The sequence below is a fragment of the Salminus brasiliensis genome, chromosome 4 (assembly GCF_030463535.1).
Source record: "Salminus brasiliensis chromosome 4, fSalBra1.hap2, whole genome shotgun sequence".
Taxonomy (NCBI): domain Eukaryota; kingdom Metazoa; phylum Chordata; class Actinopteri; order Characiformes; family Bryconidae; genus Salminus; species Salminus brasiliensis.
In genome coordinates this window covers 32,652,423-32,677,411 of record NC_132881.1, presented here as the reverse complement: position 1 = coordinate 32,677,411, position 24,989 = coordinate 32,652,423, and the positions used below count along the sequence as shown (strand labels likewise).

Here is a 24,989-nt window from a genome sequence, read left to right as displayed (position 1 = left end):
CATAGTTTTACTCTTAGTTTACTCAGAAAATGTGTTGGTATTGGGAAAAAGATGAGAATGAAACATGGTGCAGATCAATCACAATAATCAACAAATGCCAACTTTTAAATTATATTAGCTTGGAAAGCACTGTGTAAGTAAACATGATGCAATTGGTTTGTTTTTGGCAATATTAAATTAGATTTAATAAACCATATCAGTTGGTGTAGGTCGCAAAAATCTTATTGTTCTGAAGCTTACATGAACTGAGTAGCTGTGTAAATGTTGCCGAAGTCTGGATTGGTGACTTTTAAATACTAATAGTAGTGTAAGATGAAAAGCTCTTGAATTTTATTAATGAGCTGAATTTATTTTTATTTCTACCCTGTGTTATTGCAGAGAAGTAGTGCATACATAGTGATGAGGCATGCAGGTGGTTATTGCTGTGTCACTGGATGACTAGCTTGAGAGATTTTACCTAATGTGAGCCTAAAGACTGTATCTGATGATGTTTCAGTCTGGCATTCATTTAGTGCCACAATAAGAACGTTGCGTTGTTCAGTCATAGTGACAGAGCAGCTCACCTCCGAGTGGCTGCGTAGCCGGCAGCCTACGTCTGGCCCTTCTGGTGCCTGATCCCTGGGGTCTCCCTGGCATCCAGCACCAGCCAATTAAGGCAGAGGTGGGCATTCGGTGTGACGAGCAACAGCTGGCAAAGGGGAGGGGGTGGCTGTTTACCTGCTTACTGCCAGTAAACATACTCAACAGATGGGCTTCACTCTCACAGAGGTCCTGGCCTGGGATCATCTTCACGGGAAGGTGAGTTAAGGAAAGGTTTAGTTTATATTATATTTAATGAGATTGCGTAAAGTTCTAAGCAGTTGGAGCTGCCTTCAGTTTTACAAAGATATTGTGGTCTGCTTTAGTCTTGATGGAATCTGCTTGGGTCCCAAGCTTCTTGTTAATCTCAGTATTATTTACTGCGATTATTGATTGTCAGGAGCGGTGCTTACAGAAGATGGATCTTCTTTTCAATGGAACATTATCTATGAAATTTGCAGCTTGAATAGCAATACGTTCTCAATGCCAAAAACACTTAAGAAACCCCATTTAAATCCCAAATCAGAACAGCTTCAAATGATTAAATTCTTCAGATTGTAATTATATACTGGAAGACTCATCAACAGCATACCATCAGCTTTTTTATGAAAAGACTATCTCTGTGCTGTAAATGGAAGTTGGAGAATGAGGTTACATCATAGATTAATAGTCGGGAGCCATTTCTGTGCTTGCTGGTTATTTTCATTAATCAAGTCGTGTGCTGATGCCAAGAGCTCGGCAGTGTCTCTTCCTCCTTAAAATAACTTTATTGGGAAACGCCAGCCGTCTGTAGATCAATAGCTAGCAGTGTCATTTTATGGCTCCATCCACTTTAATTAAACTGAGCCATTAAATCTGTGAGGGGCCTAATCAAAGTCATTAGCAAAGTGCAGTTTGTTCTAATGAGGTGAACATTAATGGCACTATTTCTAAAATGACCTCTTAGTCATGACTCGTAATCTTTAAACATTTTTTCCCCCCATCAAATGTGTACCTAATGTATATTTTTTCACAGATTTATGATATACATAGTTTGCAGTCAGTGTCATTAATCACTATGAAACAAGATCAGAGCTACTACAAAAAAAATTAAACCAAGCCAGTCAGAGCCTTGAAAATGTTCTTTCTGTCGCTGACTGTTAGGTCTTGTTTTATACCTTACTGTGACGTAATGAATCGAGAGGGTCTCTGAGCTAACTCAGTGTGTTTTGGTTGATATGTGATGGGAGAGGGTGATGGGTGGGGGAGGTGAAGCATGAGGTGAAGCATGATATTTTCCCCCATCCATTGGTACATACTGACATAGCCAAACAATGGAAGATGTTTAAAGATGTTGGTGGGGAACATTACATTGTGGAGGAAAATTGCAGGAAAACAAGAATTTTAAATTATATTAAAATTCTTCAGTATTTTAAATGATATGAAATGAGCAAGTGCATGAACTAAAGAAGAAAGGTTGATTTCAGGTGCTCTTAAACACTTGAACATGTGCTCTCTGACATTGCCATTTGTCTTGTAATATTCATTTGCATGGTAATATTAACACAATTAATCAGTAGAAACTTCATGATGGAAAGCGGCTGCAATTAGAAATCCTCAGTTCTCTGTCAAATCAACAGAGGGCACTGCTATCTTAATTTAGAGAGATAAAAGTTGTGTTCTTAGGTTTTTGTGAAAGAGATGGTTGGTATCTAGATCATTAATTTACTCCACACTGTGATAGGGTTAAACCATTGAAACAGCTTATGCACACATATATAGAGCGTATACGGCAGCTTTTGTAATCCCTTTGCAGTCACTCTCACATTCATACACTCCCTCGCACACTCGTGCATACACCCATATTTGCCATCTTAAATTGTTATGTCATGCCTGTAGGGTTTCTATTTAAAATGCCAAGCTCTACACCCTAATCTAAAGACTTGAGGACTTGATTAAATGTGGTACGGTTTCACAAGACTCAAATACAGTAACTGTCACAGAGCCCTTTGATTGACAACTGAGGTGCAGTGGCTATGGAAAAAAGCAAAAAATAAAAAATAAATAAATTAGGGCCTGTCTAGTAAATTGTTGTGAAAGCGCTGCTGAAATGAACATGTCAGCAAGGTGGCCTCTGATAAATGTCAACAGTGCCTGCCCTGTGGAAAGCCCTCTGCTTCTTATAAAGCATTTTATGAATACATTCCACACCTTTTTGCTGCTCTATGGAAATCCTGAACTATAGTCCCTAAAGACGTTCGTTTCCAGTTAATGCTGAATATCGGGCAGTACAATCTGAGCTTTGTGTTTGTATAAGTAGCACAGTTTAGGTAAGATGTGCTGCTAATAAACACTGAAGTAAAATGCTGCTGTCTGATGAAAAACAGGTGTCTTAATTTTTCCTGTAGCTGCTCTGTACACTGTATAAATAAGTCCGGACCAATAGAAATGCTTCAGAATGATTTGGAATAGAATATTTTTACATTGATGTCCATTGAAAGTTAAGAAGGGCTTTTCCTTCTCCTATAAAGTTGCTGTTTTGGAGATACATGTTTTTCATTGGACAGCAGCTACAATCACTTCGTTTTAGTACACAGTTCACATAATATGATGTTTTGTACTGATTTGATATGGTTGATGGACAACTTGTTTTTAAATTACCATTTAAATATTTTATCTTATAATTTCTATCTATACCTGATAGATTAGCTCCTGATTACTTTAAAACCCTGCAGTCAAGTGTGTGTGTGTGTGTGTGTGTGTGTGTGTGTGTTTGTGGAGAATCACACTGATATCTGTTGTTTGTTGCCTACTGATATGAAGTAAATAATTTATAGTGTGGTGCATGCGCTGTGATGGTATAGCATTTTTGTGTTTGCCTCCTCTTCTTGATTCTGATTGTGATGTTTACGGTTCTCCCGCTTGTAAAATGGAGCGTTTCAGCGATAGCTTCATATAGTTTTATATATTATGCTATCATGTTCCACTGTCAAATAGCTTCCACAGTGCAGTTTTGTTGCATTCTGACAATGCCCTTCACTGCTGCAGGTTGGGAATAGTGTTACTGATGCTTTAAGTGTGCTCCGTGGTAAAAACAAGAAATCGGAACTGGATCAGGCTTAAAATAGGCTTGAAATACCTGATCCATTAAAATATGCCACTGGATTGGACTGGGACATAGTCTCATTGTTCTATAGAGAAAGGCATTTTGGTATTGAACAGTTTTTAAAACACATGTTGACTGTGCAGTGCTTCTGAGACAGTTTCCCTTGCCTCCTGATGCCTTTGCCCATCTTCCTGCTGAATCATTTGGAGAGAATGAAGGTGATTGAGCACAAGGGAAGTGCGTTAGTGTAGTCAGTTCTCAGAGCTGCATGGGCAGGGTTTGGAAACGAGAATGCTTTGATTTAGAAAGCCCTAACTCTTGCTACTTCAGCGCGGTCCCGGTCGCCCTGTCGGCCTGTTTAATTCATTATGCCCAGAGGAGCGCTTTATGATGTCAGCTGGGTCATTACTTATGACGGTGTTTAGTCAGGTCTTCTTTGCAGCAATATAAATGCTTCTTGGCAAAATTGTCAGTCAGAGCTTCCTGTCCAGAAGCGCCCTACGCCGCCTTCAGCTTCTCGGCCATTTGCATCTGTTCCAGGAACCCCATTTAATCAGCAGAGCATGCCCAGTAACCTTGATGAAATGAGACTGGTGACTGATCGCCAGGACGATCGCAGCCAATATGTTTGAAAATAACTATGCTGTAAATCTCTGTGATGATAAAACAGCAGCATATTTGTTTTAGCAGAAAACGTCCTGGTTTGCTGAGTCAGCTAGTGCGGCTTGAATTTCTTCAACATGAGACTGGTTATTGCTAAGCGGTGCTATTCGTCTCATCTGAGATGTATGGCGTGGGCGCTTGACCGTATTTTAGCTGTGGCAAAATTGAACTAAAAGCTGTCCAACGCCCCCTCTTCCTGTTTTCACTCCTGTGATGTCATTCCCCATTGGGAGATCCTTTGATATTGCACAATAATGTTTTTTGACCTCTGTATACTAGATTTTGACTCGTTTCTTTCTCTCCAGATATGAAACTTTGATATTGTTTTTTCCCCTTTTCTAAGAGGTAGACTGTTTATTTGAGACCTGGAATTCAGTTTTAGTTGCTTTTGGCCATAGAGCCATGAAAAAGGAGCGTCAGGATAATATTTTTTGACAGGTATAGTTGAGCAAAAACATCTACATTATTTTGTCATGTTTCATAACTTTGTGTACACAGCTTGTATTATATACTGTACATTTGCTTTGGGTTTGAATTTGTACCCACAGTTGCAGCTGACATTGTTCACCCACTGCCACTACGCACAGTGATCATCAGGGTATTCCCTCATTGACATATTTGTCATACCTCATACTGCGATAAGTAGACATGTAAAAATAAGAACTGTAATATGGTGTTATTGTAGTGATTTATTTTTCTCAGTTCATTTACACAAGGTATATGAAGATCTACATTGTTGTGTGTTTATGTCCACCTAATATTAAAGGTTTTACAAAATGAACCTGCAAAGAATGTGTTGTGAACGGTGCATTAAATGATTTTTAATACATATTGTAGTTAAGCCCACCTGTCTCTTTCGAATTTCATGTCAAATATTTAAAATCTTCCATGAAAACCACTGTCAAAAAATCATCTGGGTGCATCCTGTCATAGTAAAGTGGACGGGGTGGGCATATGTAATGCATGCATCAATGCTCAGCTTTTTATAAATCAATTAGGTATATTTCATTGGATGGTGGTGCAGCATGCATTAAAAAGTTCTATTGGAGAACCTTTTTTTTTTAATCCGTGTAGAATACAAGTAGAGTTGTGTATACTCTTGTGTTAATATGCAGAACGTCAAATAAAAAACAATAACAAGAAGTTGTATTCTGACCTTAAAGATAAAATTTGTGTACTGTGTTGAAAAATGTATGGTATCATAGCTAAATAGCGCTGTATTGTATTGAATCAAATGTTTTAATTAGACTACAATTTACCACATCGTTTTTTATCCACAGGGGTTAGAGCATTCTGAAGTGCAATATCTGTTTGATGTCATCCTGCCAAAAATGGTCTCGTTAGCCCTGAGTGCCCCTAAGATTTGTACCCAGGTACGTCTCACAACCACATACCTGTATAAGTAGATAATAGATGAAAAATTATGCAATACCTGCAGTATTTCTGCATTTTTCCTCTCATTAAAAAGCACATGTTGGACTGGGACAGATGTGGGCCTGGTTCGACAGAGGGAGTGTGATGAAAGTGGCTGGCAGGTGTTCTAGGTTAACAGGCTCTCAGGGCTGCTGGGTGAAGGAGCTGGCTTAGGAAAGGACACCACCACATCTGCAGCAGCAGCAGCCTCATTAGGAGCAGAGCTAATGGAGGCCAAAGGAAGCCATCCGGCAAGCATTTTACTGCCGTGTGCGCTCATATGAGAGGCTTTAAAACTGCTTCCCAAGGATTATTTGCCAAATGCTTAAATATTCTGCATTTTTGGAACTTCTGAGAACTTTTTCCCCTTTTTGGAGCTCATTATACACTTCTTTTAATTCACACTACATTCATGAATTCAAGAAGAATGCGGCATTGTTTACAGTATCTCCCTCTAGAGTATCTCACTCCTACAAATTCTTGGTGACTGTCGATCAGTTACAGAAGCAGCAAAAACCTTTTAGCTGCTGTTGTCAGTAAAAGCAAGATCCACTCTCACTGGATGGGTCCATTTTATCCCAAATGTTTTGGCTAACTCACTCTAATGGGAGTGTGTGCTGAGCTGAGCTGTACGGCTTCAGACAGATCGATAGGAGTAGTACATCTTCTCGGCTTTGTCAGTGCTTTCCTTCACTGTAAAGCCAGTACTAGTGTATATAACATCTACTGTATATCAACTGAGTAAATGATGAAATCACATATTAGAGATGATGGATCAATGAGCCGAATGATTCTAAAATCTATTCGTGCACACAGAATAGGAAAGGCTATTTAAATTACATTGCAGGACCATGTACATGATTTTCATTAAGAGAGGGCTTTGTTTTCTATATATTTGTTTATAGAAAGGACTCTAAATAAATGAAGTCTTTGCAGCATCCTCAGATAACTCTGTGTCTGGTATTTGCTGATTGAATAAGGATCATATAAAGTCTTTCTGGTTTAATAGCACTTTATATTTATGCACTTGTTATTAATGCTTGTATTGATTAGTCGTCTGCATTGCCCCTAAGAGGGTCTTTAAGTCCAATCAGTGAAGATGGATGCAACTGGGTGCATGCTACTGGCTTGTGGTAGAATCCAGCAGAGCACTTTAATTACTCCTGGCCATTTGCTTAATGTAATTTTGCCTCTCTGTTTGGTCAGTTACTAAACTAATTATGTTTGCTCCCCCCTCACTTTGTTGCAGCCAATCCCACTGCTTAAGATGAACATGAATCAGTCCCTGACCATGTCACAGGAACAAATTGCCTGCTTGCTGGCCAACGCCTTCTTCTGTACGTTCCCCAGACGCAACTCGCGCAAGTCTGAGTACTCCAACTATCCGGAGATTAATTTCTACAGGTAACTTGCCTCTTCTTAACATTCATCAGTGTATCACTGCTCTTGAAAGCTGTTATGCACTGGAAGATACAAGTATTGATCTTTTGAAGATATTTAGTTTGCTCCTAGATTACATGGTACCTCATCTCAAAAGCTTATATAAAAGGTAATAATTCAGCCCATCAGTATAAGATTATAACCTTTATGGTGTATTCCACTACTTTAACGGCGCATTTTGTCCTGAAGTACTGGAGTGCGAGTACCTAACAATGAGCATAGATAGATAAATCAAAAAACTGTCACTCTCAGTTACACACATTAAAGAAACTGAATGGGAAATAAATTGGGTTTTTTTTCTTTATAAAATTAGTTTTACTTTTGAATTCATTTGATATGTAATTAATGCATATAAATATTCAATTAGTGTCCATTAGGGGGCAGTCATGTTTAGGGAACATCATTAGAAATGAGCGCTGTGCTGCTCCACCCAATAATTTAAAATGAACAGCATAGCAAAAAGGTATAAAATAGTATGTCTTAAAAGCTGGTTTCACAGATGTTAAAATTGCACTATTTGTCCTTGGTCGACTTGAATGATCCATGCTTGTGTTGTTCACTTGATGGATTTCCTTTTTGTGTTTTGTTGTGTGTAGGATAAAATGTGTAGGAGGTTCCCTCCTCTCTAGTGTTGTAGCTGTACACTAAAGCTGCTCATGTGGCACAACACTGATCTCAAGCCTTTAATGGTTAATTGAAGCAAACAGATGTGTTGCTAGGTTGACTGATGTACGAAGCCATCCATCTACAATATGTTTCTGGACTATCTCACTTCCTCTACTGAAGTTTTCTGCTCATTGACAATGTTCAGTCTCAGCTCATGGGCCTGGCTGTTGCTGAACTCTTATTAGAAGTTCAGTAATTTTCTTCAATCACGTTATGTCAGGTGGTCATGTCTGGAAAGTGGTTTCTGCTGGGGCAATAATATTGAAACTGATTGAATTCACTAAGGTGAAAATGTAGTTATGGCAGTAATAGTACTCGATACCAGCAGTACCTGCACATGTTGTGTTGGACATTAACCAGTTTTTCCCTGTGAATTTAATATCATCTCTAATCATCATAACAAAGTAGCGGTTCACATATATCCGCTGGCCCTGTAGGAATCACTGGTCTTTGCATAAATGGAGCTGTTTATATCGCTAACAGTAAAATCATGTTTGACTCTTCCCATCATCCATGTTCCTTCAAGTAACCATGTTTTTCCCACAAGGCTGGGCACTCTGCGATATTTTCCACTCACATTTATAGCCAGTCCTTTGTTTTGGGCTTTATCTCCCCTGGCTAGAGATAGCTAAAGTGGTTTGAATTGTGATTGCCTGAGTGATTGCAGCATTAAGTCAGATGGCTTATTTAGATGAGCGCAGCAAAGGGACACAAGCTTCAGCCAGTGCATCAGCATCCTATTTTGCCCTGTGGCAGGAGCGAGCCAGCAGAAAACAAGTTTTTGGTAAGACAGCAGAGAATCCAGACATGTGGATCGTTATAGTTCAGCCCACTCTAATTGAGTGACTGTCCATCAGTTTACTTATCCGCTCGTGCTCTGCCGCAATCGAGCACTGGGCAATTTAGAGATTGCTTGTTTGGCAGACCTGTCAAGGTCTTCCTTCCGTGAAATGACAGATAGGCTGGCTCTTAAAGACATATTTATATTAATCTGAACATATGCATGTCAACTCATGGAAATTAAGACATGTACTTCATGGTTTTTGAAACCGCGTCATTGCCTCTTGTGAAAATTTGTCCAATTTCTTCCACAAGATTTGGGGTGACTGGGTTTCATTTAAGGGTTGATATTTTAGATGTATTACGTGTGCCAGCATAATTTTCACTAAAACATTATAGTAATTTTTTTTAATTTAGTTGCTTGTGTCTTGACATTTGACAAATACATAAAAGCAAGTCTTGATGTCATGTTTAAACACTGCTTATACATATTACTAAGCAATTTGTGTTTACCAAACGGCAGCGAATTATACCAAAAGGCTCTCTTTGTCATACCAGCAGCTATCTTACACCAAAGACAGATTGCCTTCGGAGTTGCTGTACTCAAAATTGGCTCCAATAGGGACAAAAAAAAAAATGCCATGTAGGAATTGGCTTTAATAAACGAGCTCTCTCTTTCTCCCTGAAGGGCTTTTAGTGCATTGGCTTTCCTTTTCTCATTTTATTTGCCCCCCCCCCCCCCCCCCCTTCCTTTTTCGCTTCCCCTTTCTGTGCCTCATAAGTTGAGTGGGAGGAACGATGAATGCAAGTGCATGATTAGCTTGAAGACTATAGTGTCCTAAATAGAGAAAGCCATGTAAGGAGGGGGCAGGGGGGCAGCTTTAACGTTAACACTGGCTATTTGGGACCAGCAGCTCTAATGGTTCTTCAGGAAAGAGGACTATGCTCCTCTGGCTGTCGTCCTTTGTGCAGTGGTACACAAGTGCGCCGCTAAGCCCTCGGGCCATGAGCCCTGTCATTGTTGTCCTGACTGAGGGAAGCGTGCTTAGGAGTGAGGGAAAGTGGCAGAGCTGGATCGGCCTTAAAGCTTCACTTAACTCACGTGTCTGTGGGGGCCAAGGCACTGTGTTCAAGTGGAGAAGTTTGTGTTTCCGTTCTATGCTGGAAGAACCTCTAAATTAGGATGGTCATCTGAACCGATCTTGTCTTACTACGCCACCAGGCAGACATTACCCTCTCACTGTCACATCTGTCACAGAGTTGTTTTGGAGTTTCTGAATGTTTCTCTTTGTGTGTCTCGATTACGTCTTAGATTGTTTGAGGGATCCTCTTCTCGGAAGATTGAGAAACTCAAAACTCTCCTGTGCTATTTCAGAAGAATCACCACTTCAAGTAAGACTGACACTGAAGATCATTTGTCCATAGATGTACTGTTATTTGTGTGCACCCCTTTCGATTCTTGAAGTACAGTGGTAGAGTCTGTTAGAATTAACATGGCTTGCTTTTCTATGTTTACTGCTTTACCCCTAGAACTGACTGGCCTGGTGACATTTACAAGACAAAGCCTCAACAGTTTTCCTAAATGGGAAAGGTACTTACCTACTTGAGAATTTAACATTTTTATTATTTTCAATAAAATAACATTTTAGTGTTTTCACACTATGATTTTTCAATGTGAGATGTTTTCTGAACTCCTGTGACATTTTGTGCAGTTGGAGAGATCATTCCTTCAAACTGCTCTTCGCTTGATAAATGAAGCATGGCACTGTGTAGACACTCAGACCAATTGCTTCCATGGGCAGTGTAGCCTGGAAGCTGAGTGAAGGAAGAAGGAGGAAGTAAAAATGTACTCTCAAGCCTTATGTCAGGTCGAACAGCCTGTCTTTTTAGCTTATTAGAAAACTCCCCACTGAAATGTTTTTTGCTTGGAACTTAAAATCCTGGGCAGTATGCCTGAGCTGCCTTTTTAATAATTGAATCAGTTTTTTTTGTATGTATCCTTTTTTTTTTTTATGTATCTCACTGAATTGGAAACATTTATATCTGACCCTGTTTCTTTACTAAGTTAAGGTACTTTGTATTTTCCTATCAGTAGTTAACCATTTCTTCCCCTATTTTTTAAGCTTGACTACTCAGCTCACACGTCTTCATATTACCTGTGAGGGGACCATTGAGGATCAGGGTTATGGTATGCTTCAGGTAAGAAGGAGTCATTCTCTTGAAAGAAATAATACATCTTGCAGTTCTAGTTACGAATCCCTGATGTTGGGACTACCAAACCTTATGCTCCAGATAAAGGTACAAATAGGATTCATTCATCTTGTGTGTTAAACCTACCTTAAAGCCTAAACACAATTTACAGTGGCATGCAAAAATGAACACCTTTTTGGTACTGTGAATGCATAAGCAAGAAAAGCTAGCTGTGATTTCCAAAACATATCAAATGAAAGATGACACATTTCTTTAATATTTTTTAAACAAGATAATAGGTAGCCCCTATGTGGATTATGAGGTGTGTTTAGGATCATTATTCTGCTGTAAAGGCCATCAGTTTTATCTTCAGAGTTTTTTTTTAACAGACCATGTGCTTACAGAATTTTAATTTGAAATTTAATTGCATCCTTATTTCCCTACACCAGTAAAATGTTTCCTCTGCGACTGGCTGCAACACAAACCCAAGGCATCCTCAATCCACCACACACTTAGCAGTTAAAAACTGTTATTTTCATGAAATTCAAAACTTTTTCTCCAAGCATACATTTGCTCATTGTGGCCAGAAGCTTCATGACTTGAAGAAACGGCTGGCTAAAAATGCTTTAAAATCCTCCTGCTCTGTGGGCGTCAGTTGCTTTAATTTTCAGAGTGCTAGGCAGTAAGATTTGAGTAGTCAGAGAATCTCTAAAGCTAAAATAAATGTAAATTTATGTCGGTTAATACTGTTCAGTTTGCTAACACACTTTTGGCAGTCAATTTTGCTCAGATTTCTCTCTGCCTCTTAAAAGCAGACAGAAGTCGCATGTCTCCAACACCTCTTGAAAGAATACTGATGTAACTCTCAGGACCAGATGTATCAGTGTTGAAGGATGCTTATCACTTAATGTGAATTATTGCAGCTGAAATCCGTATTAATGTTTCTGATGAGAGAGCTTTTATAAACACTGCTATTTTTTTCCTCAGTTAACTTGAATTTTCTGTTTAAAATTTCTGTCTCTCAAATGTGCTAAAGGCATCTGTTTTGTTGGACCTTTTAAAACTTTTAAGCTTATTGTGAAAAAGTGAGTCAATTTCTGGTAGACAAAATTAGTAGACTGTCTGATTCACAGTTTGCAGGACTACAACTACATCCTTAGTAAAGTTAATGTCAATTTTAGGACCATTTTGAGCTCATCCTGTGACTGCATTAGGGTACAGTATGTGTTTGCTCATGTACATCTTGCCCAAAGTATGAGACATTCCCTGGGCTCTCTGTGGAACTGTACATTGCTCAGGCAGCTGTGTATGAGCACAGTGCCTAGTGATGAAATAAAGCATCAAATCAGCTGAAGTGTTTTCCTGGCTGATTGAAACTGGGTGGACCCCGTGGCTTGACCATGGCCCTGCTGGCACACCCTTAGCCCAATCAGCGAGTATGTGTGCTGTGGCTAGTCTGCCTGCCTCTCTCACCTCTCCTCCATTTGGGCGCCCGATGACAGCTGATGCATACACACATGAGCAACCCTGGGAGGTCCCGCGGGTCTGAGGTCCCGCTGGCCGGATTGACGGATGTTTCCGGAAGGGTGGGGCGGGTTGACAGGCTGTCAGTGGCGCTGAGGAGAGGATTCATGGCCCAAGCACGAGTTGAGTGACCTGATCAGCGAGAACAGCTGGCAGCCTGACATCCTCCCTCCTCCTCTCACTGAGGAGGCTGTGGGCCATTGAGCCTGGCCTGACAATCTGCAAAACAGCTTCACACCAGCTCCTCTGCTTCTGTTTACTCTGCTTACTCAGAGATGCAGCTGGATGTACGTTACCGTGGCTCAGAATGTCCACTACAGTGATCTGCAGGGGACTGAGATTAGCGCTTTAATCAGGGCTGAAATTATGATCCCCATCACAACCATCCAGTGACCGAACCAAGCTGGTCACTGCTAAATCACCATAACAAAAATGTTAAGCTGCCTAGCCGACTTTCTTTGTCAAAAGCCAATTTAATAATAGCTTGATTTTCAGCTACACAAAATTAATTTAAATTCCATTAACACAAATATTCATCAGAGAATTCAAGTAACTAGGGAGTTTTTTTGCCCTCCGTTACCGTTTTGCTGACCATCAGCCGATGATCAGATAGTTGTGTCTTTATTAATTCTCTAAACTGATTTGTTCGGGACCAATTTTCAGAAACGTTATAGTGAGTTAAATATCTTATAACCCAATTTATAACTGACCTACCTGACTATAGAGCTCAGTTTCTTTAAAATGCTGCATTCAAATCACTTTGTGGGTGTGTGCGTATGTATAGTGGTACACAATCTGATCTAATAGCTGTTGCTGTCTGTCAACTACTTATGTGTAATAACTATTTTATAATGTGGTGAGTGACATTGGAAGTCACATTAAGAAAAAAAATCTCTTTAGCTAAATGAGCAACAAATTTCTTATCTATAGCGTGTGTGCATTAGCCTCCTCCGCTGTTCAGTGCTTTAGAACCAATGAAAGGAGCGAAGTTCTCCTGCTGGATATGAGGGGATAGAATCTTTGTTGCTGCACAAGTACAATCAAAGTAAGTGGTTTTGTTGGTGTGGAAACACAGCAGATAATAAACCTACGGAAAAGAGACCTAAAGGTGCAGTGATGCAAGTCAGTATGCCTTAATGGCAGAAGACGGCTATAAAATAGCTCAACTGTGAAAAATGAACCCAACAGAAACCTGGCAAATATTTGAGACCAAACGTTCAAACCCGACCAACTAACCAAACTTGAATAGTCAGGTCCCAACTAGTTCCGGCAAATATGTCAAGCTCTAACAAGATCATAGTAATAGCTACTGGAATATTGACCGATTGATTGGAAGGGTTTGGTCAGTGTTCTAGCACTTCAGTCTGTAGTATTTCATTAAAAACAGTATTTCATTTCAACTGCTGTTAAAATGAGGTAGCAATTAGGTGACAGCTGTTTTAATTAAGTGCTTTCTCATTTTCTTTCCCAAACTAATGGCTAATCATTTCTACCAGTGCTGTTATGGAACGAGAGCTTACTGTGCATGTGTGCGTGTGTGTGGCAGGTGGACTTTGCTAACAGGATGGTAGGAGGAGGAGTAACAGGACTCGGACTGGTACAGGAGGAGATCCGTTTCCTCATTAATCCAGAGCTTATTGTCTCACGGCTTTTTACTGAAGCGTTGGATCACCACGAGTGCCTTATCATCACAGGTCAGCAAATGTCTTTTTCATTCATTCACAAATCTTACACTCCTCCCCTCCTTCTGTTCCTATAATTATTTTGTCCATTAGTTTGATTGATTTGACCCACCATTTTTCCCCCTCTAATAATTATTATGCAAATATTCAGTTCTTCAAAGTGCAATATCATTGCCATTTTACACTAGCACTATCATTCAGGTAAGGGTTTGTTCTGAGAATACTAGTTAGATCAAGTTGGAAAATAGTATTTATCCCATACCACTGTCCTGTCCCGTCCCATACCTGCCATGTATTGAGCTGACCATCTGTCTTTTTTTTCCCTTTTCTTCCCCTTTGGAAGTTATTTGCCATTCCTCACTGAGGCCTATGTATTCATTGGGTTCCATTCAATCCTCCTCCAACCCCCCCCCCCCTCCTTTCCAATTTGAACGTAAATCCATTACATTGATTCACTCCAGGCTGCCCTGTTATTCCTCATTTCTCCTCGGCCGAATTGCCTTATTTTTCACCCTCCAACTCACTGTGTTGAGTCAACACACTAAAATCAGCCACCCTCTTCTATCGCTCCCTCATCCTCTGTCCCTGTAGAGATTGCTCGCTGGCTGAGCGGCAGCTCTGAAGAGAAGCCCAGGTTGTGAGTTAGTATCCTGCATCATTCTTAACCCAAACACATCAATCTTTTACCACAGCATCCGCGCCCCATCCAGGTGCCTGTAGGATCCTCCTCCTACTGCTGCTCACACAGAGCGAGACAGTGAGAAGAGAGAGAGAGACAGAGAGAGGGAAAATGACAAAAACAAACAATTATGTGCTGATCACGGTCACATTGTATGACTGCTTGTGTCTGAGTCCCATCTCTGCCATGCTGAGCGATGCAGTTGTTGATGATTCTTTATACCCTTTTGTAAAATTGTTCTGTTTAGTGCCAAAATAGGAGTCCACTGATGTTTTAAAGCACCCTTTTAAGTACTATATGGAACTTTATGGAACAAGTTTGACAGTTTTCAAATTTGACACACATTCTTCTACTTTGTATGTTTCCGTTTTACTGGAAATCAATCTGTTGCCTATCTGTTGCCTACCACAGTAGCCTGTTAGCATGTTGGTTATTTGTTAAGCTGGATGCATGTTTTTTTTGTTGTAGGGTATGTTTTGGTCCAATAAGTCAAATTCTAAATCTTTACTAGAATGATTCTAGGATTAAGTGGTACAACGACAAATCGACTTAAATTGATGGCCAATTTAGTTGCCAACTAATTTAATACTGGATTAATTGGTGACACCAGCATGCATGTTTCACATGCTAATTAGAAATTATTTAAGACACGCTTGTTTAATCTTAAATTCATTCACCGAACAATCAATTATTTGTTTCAATAGATTTTTCAACTGTCAAAATAGTACTTTGTTGCACCCCTACTAGGACTCATTTAAATATGTATTATAATTTTAGCTAATAACAATCATGTTAGTAGATTGTGCTTTCTTGGAGAATGAATGCTCCTCTGAAGGCTTAGTCTGAAGTGCTTACACACCTGTACACCTGTTAGGACCATGTGTTTCATATCAGTGTCTCTGTAGTCTGCTAAGTGTGAGCTTTGAGGGAAAGCAAAATTGGGTTTATCGGCGCAAAAATTGTCCTTCAGACAGTTTAGCTGTAAGGAATTTGGAATCGACCATAAAAACATCATGATTGGTGCATCTTTACTTACAACTTACATCAGTTACACTATCTTTTTTGACATTAGACTATTCGGCATTAAACTGTTGTTAATTATTCTATTGAGCTGTCTTATAAATGTTTTATATTGTGGACGCCTCCTGCGTTAGTGTTTATAGCCCCCTTGAGAGACACTTAATCAGTCTTCATGTAATACCACTAAGACTGGTGATGGAGAGAAAGACTCAGATACAGAGTTGTCCAGTTGATTAATCCTGTTACTTGGGCGAGCTTTGAAATCATGCCAAGGGGAGAAGATGAATGATATCTATGCTGGAGAATGTGAAGTGGGAGAAGTTGCATGGCTGGCTGCACTCGTCCATGTCCCGCTGCGTGCAGGCGTGTGAAGAGGCTGGGCTCTGGTATAAGGGGCTTTTACCCATTCCTGCACCTGCAGAGCCAGCTATTCCTCATCCACCCATGTCCTCTCCCACTCACTAATCTTTAGCTGGCTGAAGGCCTGGCTGTTTGTAGTTGCAGGCCATATTTTCAAAATATTCAAAACCCCAAGATTTTATTGCATCTGTGTTTCTCCAGCACTCTCTCTCCATCTTCTTACTTGCTCTCCATTACATCCTCCTTTTGCTTTCCCTCCCCATATTGATACTTATCTATATTACCAACTGACATAAAGAATGATGGCTAGCCCTGCTTCACTAATGGACCCAGCCATTTCATCACAGCCATTAGAACAAACGAAATATTCATTGTGGTGTGCGTTTTTAGGCAGGTCACCACTGACCCCTGGAACGATTTTACAGCAAATCACATTCCACAAACGCTGCGTCATGACACAGGGTCCTTAATGCACTCTTAGTGCGTCACTGGAGCTGGCAGGAAAGCTTGAGCTCTGGGAGCATGGCTGCATTTTAATCTTGTGATTGCTCTTTGTCTGGATGCCACTCGGGCTGGTTATGACCGCAAATTGGATGAAGGTGAAGAATGCTGATTCTGCTGTGGTATCCAGAAGGTTGACATTGCTGTAGGGAATCGTGGCTTGAGCAGCCAATCACATCACTGTCTGGAGCATCGCCTGTTCAGATCTTTCATTTACCACCATTTTGTTTCCTCCCTTTTCAAAGTATGCAGCCATAGTGACAAGATCCAACTGCAGTACCATTTGAATGGTGATACTATGTGAATGAAAATGTGCTTACTTAATATGCACCTTAATCTTTGGATGTTTGGATCTACACAGTAGGTCTGCTTTATGTTCGGGTGGTAGGATCTGAATTTTTTTCTCCAGATGTCGGGGGCACATTGATTTAGTTGTCTAGTAACTAGACTTTATTTGGGTTTGATAAGCAGCTGCAGACACTAATGAGTGGTAATGAAAGACATGCTCTTGTGCTGTCTAGCCTGGAGCTCCTTAGAGACAAGAGGATGCACAAAGCGGCTGACCTACCCGTAGCAAAGAACATCTGCTCCTGCAGCGCTATCAGAAGATTTCCAGTGATGCAACAGAAGAGAATTAAAAACTACAACATTCTCCTCTGTCTTCTAATGTTTGTCCTTTCTGTTCTTCTCTGTCTTACAAACAGTGACACTAAAGGTTCAGCCTGGTAGCCTGTGGTGGTTCTGTAAACTTGGGAAGGCAGTTTGGTGTTCCCTCTTGCCTGCCTGTTGCTGTTTTCTTGAGTGCCATGCTTTGGTGGTGAAGGGACTAGAGGTTTTTAGTCCACTTCATGCTGGTAGATTATATTGACACAATAGTCAAGTTTATTTCTCTTTTTCATTTTGCTTTTTATTTTTAATTTGCAGGCACGGAGCAGTACAGTAAGTACTCTGGTTATGCAGAGAGCTACAAATGGAAGGACAGCCACAAGGATGAAACGCCAAGGTAAATAAATATATATATTAAGCATTCTTAAAATGCTTGTTAAAAAAAAACCCCAAAACAAAACAATTATTAAATACAATATAACAGAATAAGCATTACCACATAATCTTGCCACAATAACAAAATGTCTAACTAGGAGAAGTATTAAAATTTTTACTGGTCATACCAAAAGCATTTTTAAAATAAAGTTAAGATTAGCATAGACTTATTATTTCAATTTTGTTTGCAAATAATAAAATACAAATAATAAAATATACAAATGCAGTAATTAAAATCGTAATTCTGTGTAAACCCCTTATTACCTTTACATAGCAATAATAGGTGCAGTGTATTAACACTCTTTAAAGGTGCTACAAAGGTGTTCTTTGAGCGATGCCATAAAAAAATTGTTCTTGTGTGTTGAGATGTGTAAAGAACTTAGTAAAGGTTTACAGAAGTCAATGTTGAGGTTCATAACCAATTTAGAGGTGTTTCACAAAAATTGTTCTTTACGGAACCAGAAGTGGTTCTTCAAGGGCATCGCTCAAAGAACCTTTTGTATTACCTTTATTTTTAAAGTGGATGTGACCTGAAGTGTCAGTACTGCACAAAACAATGCATTGGTATTGTTTTAAATGTTCGTAACCTATATGTATGTTTGACAAAGCTATTAGCTTCATTCAGTATGTAGTAAATGTGAGAATGTTAACCTAGTATCCACAGTTGCAGAAGCCTTGTGTCCTGCCCTCTGAAGGGTGTTTAAACATACTGTATTTTGGAATCATACACTATTGATTTAATCTTTACAGTGCTATAAAAATCACAGTCTTCATGTGATGGGCAGTGTGCTCAAAATGACAAAGAAGATGGCAATGAAAATGAACCATGTCATGTCGCGCAAGGTTTTAAAATGTCAAACTAACTTAAACTCAAGGTTAACCTCATGTAGAGGCATGATGTTAGAATACTGGTCATACTAGTTCTGTGGTCCTTAAAACTTGTATTTCCTATTTGTAATTCTCTAGGCATGACTTGTCTAGATCAGGATTACTCAGTCCTGCTCTTGGAGTATTGCTACACTGTACAGTTCAGCGTTTTTCTGCTCTGACTGCCCTGATTCAGCTCTGCTGATTATCAAGCCCTTCATGTGTAAAGCTTGCGTGTGGTGGTCTGATCTTCTGGCCCTTTGTTATCCATTGAATTAAATCATACAACTCCTTTTACTGTCTCTCTCCTGCTCAGGGATGGGTGGCAGAGAAGGTGTACAGAGATTGTGGCCCTGGATGCTCTGAAGTACAGGCACTTCATGGAGCAGTTCCATCCTGACAAAATCACCAGAGAACTGAACAAGGTTAGTGGAGTTCTCTGATATGAAGCTATTTATTTAACTGTTAGCTTTATTCTAGATATAGATTATGTTTCTGTGTGTGTATGTGTGTGTGTGTGTGTGTGTGTGTGTGTGTGTGTGTGTGTGTGTGTGTGTGTGATGTATGTCTTGATATATATTATACATACTTTTCCTAATGTTATACATAGTTTTCCTAATCTGACGCTGTGTGTCCTGTGTGATTAAAAGCAAACCACAGTTGCTTGTTTGTTTATATTGAAATAAATTCCCCATTAATTTTTAAATTATCATTACAATGGAGAGTGCAGAATCGTCAGATGAGAAGGACAGCTTTAGCTAGGTACCTCAACTCAGTTTGGCTTCTTCTTTCTGGCATCGTTTTGTGGTAAGGACAGATAAAATCAGCATTCTCTTTACAGTCTGCTTTGGTATCACCGATCAACCATAACATTGGCGCCACTGACAGGTGAAGTGAAAAACATTGATTATCTTCATCTACAGTGGCATCTGTCAAGGGGTGGGATATATTAGGCGGCAAGTAGCCAGTGAGCTCCTGAAGGTGATGTTTTGAAAGCAGTAAAATTAGGCCAAAATGTGATGGCCAGACAACTGGGTCAGAACAGCTTCAATACATCAGGCAGGTCCAGCTCAGATCTTTGTAGGGTCATGGGCACTCAAGGCTCATTGATGCAATCCATGGAGGTCCGGTCTGGGGCTGCATGATGTTGGGAAAAAATAAATAATTAAACAATTGGGGACATACTCCGTATTAGAAATGGGTGTTAATATTGTGGCAGTTGGGTGTATATCCCAATAATTCAGTTTTATGTACACTATATTGCCAAAATTATTCCCTCACCCATCCAAATAATTGAATTCAGGTGTTCCAAACAATTCCATGGCTCAGGTGTATAAATCCAAGCATCTAGGCATGCAGACTGCTTCTACAAACATCTGTGAAAGAATTGGTTGCTCTTAGGAGCTTAGTGAATTCCAGCTTGGTACCGTGATAGGATGTCACCTGTGCAACAAGTCCAGTCGTGAAATGTTTCTCATTCTAAATATTCCACAATCAACTGTCAGTGGTAGTTTAACAAAGTGGAAGTGATTGGGAACGATAGCAACTTGGCCACAAAGTGGTAGGCCGCGTAAAATGACAGAGCGAGTTCAGTGGATGCTGAGGCGTATTCTGTGCAGAGGTCACCAACTTTCTGCAGAATCAGTCGCTACAGACCTCCAAACTTCATGTGGCCTTCAGATTAGATCAAGAACAGTTCGTAGAGAGCTTCATGGAATGGGTTTCCATGGCCGAGCAGTTGCATCCAAGCCTTACGTCACCAAGTGCAATGCAAAGCGTTGGATGCAGCGGTGTAAAGCACGCTGCCACTGAACTCTAGAGCAGCGGAGACGTGTTCTCTGGAGTGATGAATCATGCTAGTCATGTTAGTACCGTGTGTTTTTGTGTGTTTATCATTTAGGGTTGCCTGTGTACCTCCTTAGAAATGTACCCATGGTTACTCCCACAGGCAGCTGCCGCTTACACTTGCTCTGTGTTAATGTTTGTGCTTTTCAGGCGTACTGTGGGTTTGTGCGACCTGGTGTTGACACCCAGAACCTTTCAGCAATTGCCACCGGAAACTGGGGATGTGGCGCATTTGGTGGAGACACACGACTCAAAGGTAGTGGAGCTCATGCCATGCTGGATTAATTAAAGTTAACTTCATAAAAAGAAGCAGCAGATGTTTCAACACTTAATGTGGAATACATAAAAACCCACCTGTTGTTTTATGTTAAATCATTTCATCAAGTATGACTGAGAGCTCATTAACAGCACCTTTAGAGTTGCCTCTTTTAGCTGCTTAGCTCCTGATCAGTGCATAAATCTTAAACCTTAGGTACTTGATTCTTATTGTCCTATCTCAGTATGTCTGTATTTTCTACGAACGCCATGTTAGTCATGTTTTCATTGGCAAAAATGAAATCAAAGTATAAACACATTAGAATCTGCATTCACAGTCAATACTTCCGCCCCCATTGCTAATGACCATATTATAGTTAATGACTGCGTATTTAGAATTGTGGAGAGGCTCTTCTGTATAGATGGAGCCTCAGTGAAATGTTCCTCCCAGACCTGATTGCCCTATTTGTTGAGGTTCAGATGTGTGTGTTTGTGCACACATTTTTGTGTGTTTTTCCACAGGCAGACGTTAAGGTAGGGGCTTCCTTGTGTGTGTGATTTCCATTCTCTCACTAATGTAATTAAAACATATAATATTTTGTGCTCTCTTTTTATTGTTCAGCTTCAACATTGAATCTGTGATGATGCAAGTGCATCGTCTATCCTTGTACATAAATACAAGGTATTAAATAAGTGTTTGTGGATAATCAAGTTCTGTCATAACGGAACTGAGTTATCCAATGAGTACAGGACTTTCATTTCTGGGGGGAAAACAATTATACAATTAACTTAAACATTTCTGCCAATGCTTTATTTATAAACTGTAGAAATCAGGATTACAGCTGCCTCTGTACTGAGCATTACAGAGGACTATAGCACTCCCTTGTTTTTTTGTGAATGTATGTATGTACATCGGTTTTAAATATTGGTCAACTTAACATCTGTCCCATACCGATATTGCCAATATTAGAGTGCATCCCTAGTAATAATAATGCATTTTATCAATTTATGCTCAAGGCTTTATTTCCATATTAGGAGAGGTGTATTTACAGATTACTCACTGTAAGTAGCCACTCTCATTAGAGTATTATTCATTAATCAGTGAGCTGTATCCAACCTCCTAAATTATTTAAAGACTACTCGGACTGTTTGATGCTGTGCGACTAAGATTGAATCCCTTAATAAAGAATGTTAGCCATGGATTGTTTACCTTTTAAAAATGGAGCTGTCAGTCATATTTGCAACAGCTAACAGCTGAAGACAACAATAAGAGCCAGTCTCTCGTTATTTCTTAAGTAATGTATGTGTTCAATAACACATTCTGTGGATTATCTGTAAAGACGTGAACAATTCCGCTAAATAATACATTTATCAGATTAAACAGTTACATGCAAATGTTCAGCCAGGGCACCTAAGGGCATGATGCATAGTTTTAGGTCCTTTATTCCTTTATTCAATTCTGTGTGGTTTTGTATTTACAGCCCTCTTGCAACTAATGGCAGCAGCGAAGGCGGGCAGAGATGTAGCTTACTTCACATTTGGCGATGCTGAACTCATGAGAGATGTGCACGATTTGCACACCTTCCTCACAGACGGACACGTCACCGTGGGTAAGGACAGTTTCTTTCCATGGCATCTCCCCTGCAGTCTTGGGCCTACAGTGTAACCAGGACGAGCTTTCCAAAATTAGGCTTGCAGTTTCTCCATCAGCAGACCTTGCATGCTTTTTAGCTCATTTCCACATTCAAAGTGTTTTTCAAGTCATCCCAAGTGACAACACTCTGCTGTATGTGCCTTGGAGGCACTAAAGATCAGAATTGTGATTAAATAGGCATTGCTATATAGACCACATATTTGCACACAAATAAGAATGGATCTAGGTTAGGTTACTTCAGTCCTCCCTCTGGAAGAGTATGAATATTTCACAAATAATGTAAATGAATATTATATTGCTGTTGCTTTGCTGCTTATTTCTTACTGCAAAGTTCTTTAAATAGTCTTAACAGCCAAACCCAGAAATTTCACTAATCAGTCACTGTGTAGTGTGGATGTAGACAAATACCTAGAATAGATTATATAATGGGCAGTACACTAAACAAGAAGGGTTATATAGTTTTTTATAAAGTTTTTCCTTGTGTATACAAACTACTTTACCAGATAAAGAAACATTTATGTGCCAAAATGCATTTATTGTATAGTTAAGGTTGCTCTTTGACATATAAATGTTTGTATCAAATACATATGTAAGTATGTGACTTTGGTTGAGGTGTAAAAGGATCAAATGTCGTTTAACAGATTATTTACAACCCTGTTATGCCGTATTTATTTTGAAGGACACATTGGATCATTATAAGTCAGTTCCATGTACCAAACTCTCATTCAGCTATGCCAAAGGAAATACAGTTTGACCTCTAGACCCCCTTTATTTAAGAGAGTTCAAGTTGCCATGGATTTATATAGAACCATTACCTTTACTAAAGAATGCTTATAACCCCTTGTAGGAAAGCTAGCAGCTGTACATCTGTGATTACGCACAGTTAGACCTGACAACTGTCCTGCTCAAGCAACATTAGCAGTTTCTGCTATCACCCACTATCAAGTCCTCATACATGTGCATTTGCAAAATTGGTGGTGCTGTCGTGCTCTGATTAATCAATGATCCCAGATGTTGATTCTTAAGTCTTCTTCACATTTCTCTCCTTATTATTATTATTTTTTTCTTCTAGGCACTTTGTACGGCATCCTGAAGCAGTACTTCAATGTGGTGTGTAAGAGCAGTCACAGTCTGAGGCCTGATGTCAGTCTTTATGGCTTCATCTATGAGCAGATCAGCTCAGATCCTGTGCCAGAGCCCAGCCCTGGCCCCAGCAGCAGCAGCCATCTGTCCACTGCAGTCGCCTCTTGTCTCTCCGACAGCCATTAATGCTGGCTTGCCATGAAGTCGCATATCTTTTGACTTTTATTCCTCAGTGCTTTCTTCTTCTTTAGCAAGAGATCTTTTTAGGTGATTTCCTGAGATGTGATTATATGGAAGTACTGTATGCCATTTTTTCCCCAGCTGGTGAGTATATGTCTCAAGTCACAGATCACTATATATGGTGTGTGGCCTGAGAATATAGCAATAGTAATCCTGGTTGCTGGTTATTTGCATTTCCCCTTTTATCAGACAGACACACTTGTGACCAAAGTTACTGCATGGATTGAAATGTTTAGTTTATGGCTGATTGGCTGATCAGGGCATATTAGCCTTGGTTGTTTGACTGTCAGTGGTGCACTAATACAGACTCAGAACAGTATGTTGAACTGTGTAACACTATATGCATGAGAACTTTAAATGGACACTGATTTTCCACATCACGCTTGGTTTATGGAGGTGTATTGAACTACAGTCATGATGTCTTTTGCCATACTAAGATGAGAACAATAGTGCTGTCACTGAGTTTTCAAGTTTGTGAACTTTCCACATTAAAGGAAATACAGTAACTGCTTGCTGGATGGTTTTCCCTTTGAAAGACATTATATCTTCAAGTTAAAGATACTGTTGCCATACTAAGCTGCGGGCTAATTTATCATCTCACCATGTAATTTTTTTTAGCCATTTATTATGCTCAAGGTTTCTACAGTGTAATTTTCTTCTTTCTTTTCAAATCCCTTTTAAGGGTAGTAATTATCTTCTGTTGTATGCTTTATTTTATTAATAATAATTAAATGGTTCATTAAGAAACTTTCCAACCAATGCAGGATAATTTTTCCTCCTTATTTTACCATTTAGGATATGTGATCATCCGTGTGTTATTTCAAATGTGAGGTTTGTTATTAAATTGACCTGCACGAGTTACCAAACATGGCCATTACTGGCTGAATTTGATAAAACCCCCAATGTATTGTAAAGTGTTCGTGTTTATTTGTCGCATTAACCAGGATTAACTGAGCCTGAAGATTTAGATAAACAGACCTGTGTATCATCCACATCTGATGTATGCTGCTGTGTCAGACAAGGCAGCACAGGCTTATTTACGGCACAGTCAGGTAATCAGTAAGGAGACTAATAGCGGTTAGCTGGAACATTGTTTTCCCTTTATGGAATATTCCGTTAATTATTCATGGACAGTTATTACATATCAGTGTAATCATGCTGAAAAATCGTGCGTGGCTTTAGTTTGTAATTGTAGGGTTTAACTTGTGTTGTTGAGATGGCAGGCAGCGCTTGTGTGTTTCATAAGGGAAGCACCAATGACTGTTTGACATGGCTCATTTATCACTACTAGGAGTAGGTGGGAAAGCAGGAGCAGGATGCATTACCATGTGTTCTGCACATTACCAGTGAGTCAGACCCTTTACATTATGGCCTGTTACTCATAACTGTTGCTTTTTTTTGACCTCCTTAAGCAGATTAGTT

The 24,989-nt window shown here is 39.7% G+C and overlaps 1 protein-coding gene across 3 annotated transcripts in view; it reads left to right on the top strand.

The window, feature by feature from the left end:
- Positions 1-24,481, top strand: part of parga (poly (ADP-ribose) glycohydrolase a) — a 29,083-nt gene extending 4,602 nt beyond the window's left edge. For all 3 annotated transcript variants that reach the window (XM_072678074.1, XM_072678075.1, XM_072678076.1), the window contains 11 exons: positions 5,608-5,700; positions 6,990-7,144; positions 9,939-10,018; positions 10,157-10,217; positions 10,750-10,825; positions 13,887-14,034; positions 17,507-17,585; positions 18,807-18,915; positions 20,486-20,591; positions 22,072-22,200; positions 23,317-24,481. In XM_072678074.1, the coding sequence (XP_072534175.1) occupies positions 5,608-5,700; positions 6,990-7,144; positions 9,939-10,018; positions 10,157-10,217; positions 10,750-10,825; positions 13,887-14,034; positions 17,507-17,585; positions 18,807-18,915; positions 20,486-20,591; positions 22,072-22,200; positions 23,317-23,513 (1,233 nt within the window). In that variant the 3' untranslated portion in view covers positions 23,514-24,481. The remainder of the gene's footprint in view (positions 1-5,607; positions 5,701-6,989; positions 7,145-9,938; positions 10,019-10,156; positions 10,218-10,749; positions 10,826-13,886; positions 14,035-17,506; positions 17,586-18,806; positions 18,916-20,485; positions 20,592-22,071; positions 22,201-23,316) is intronic.
- The last annotated feature ends 508 nt before the right edge of the window (positions 24,482-24,989 follow it).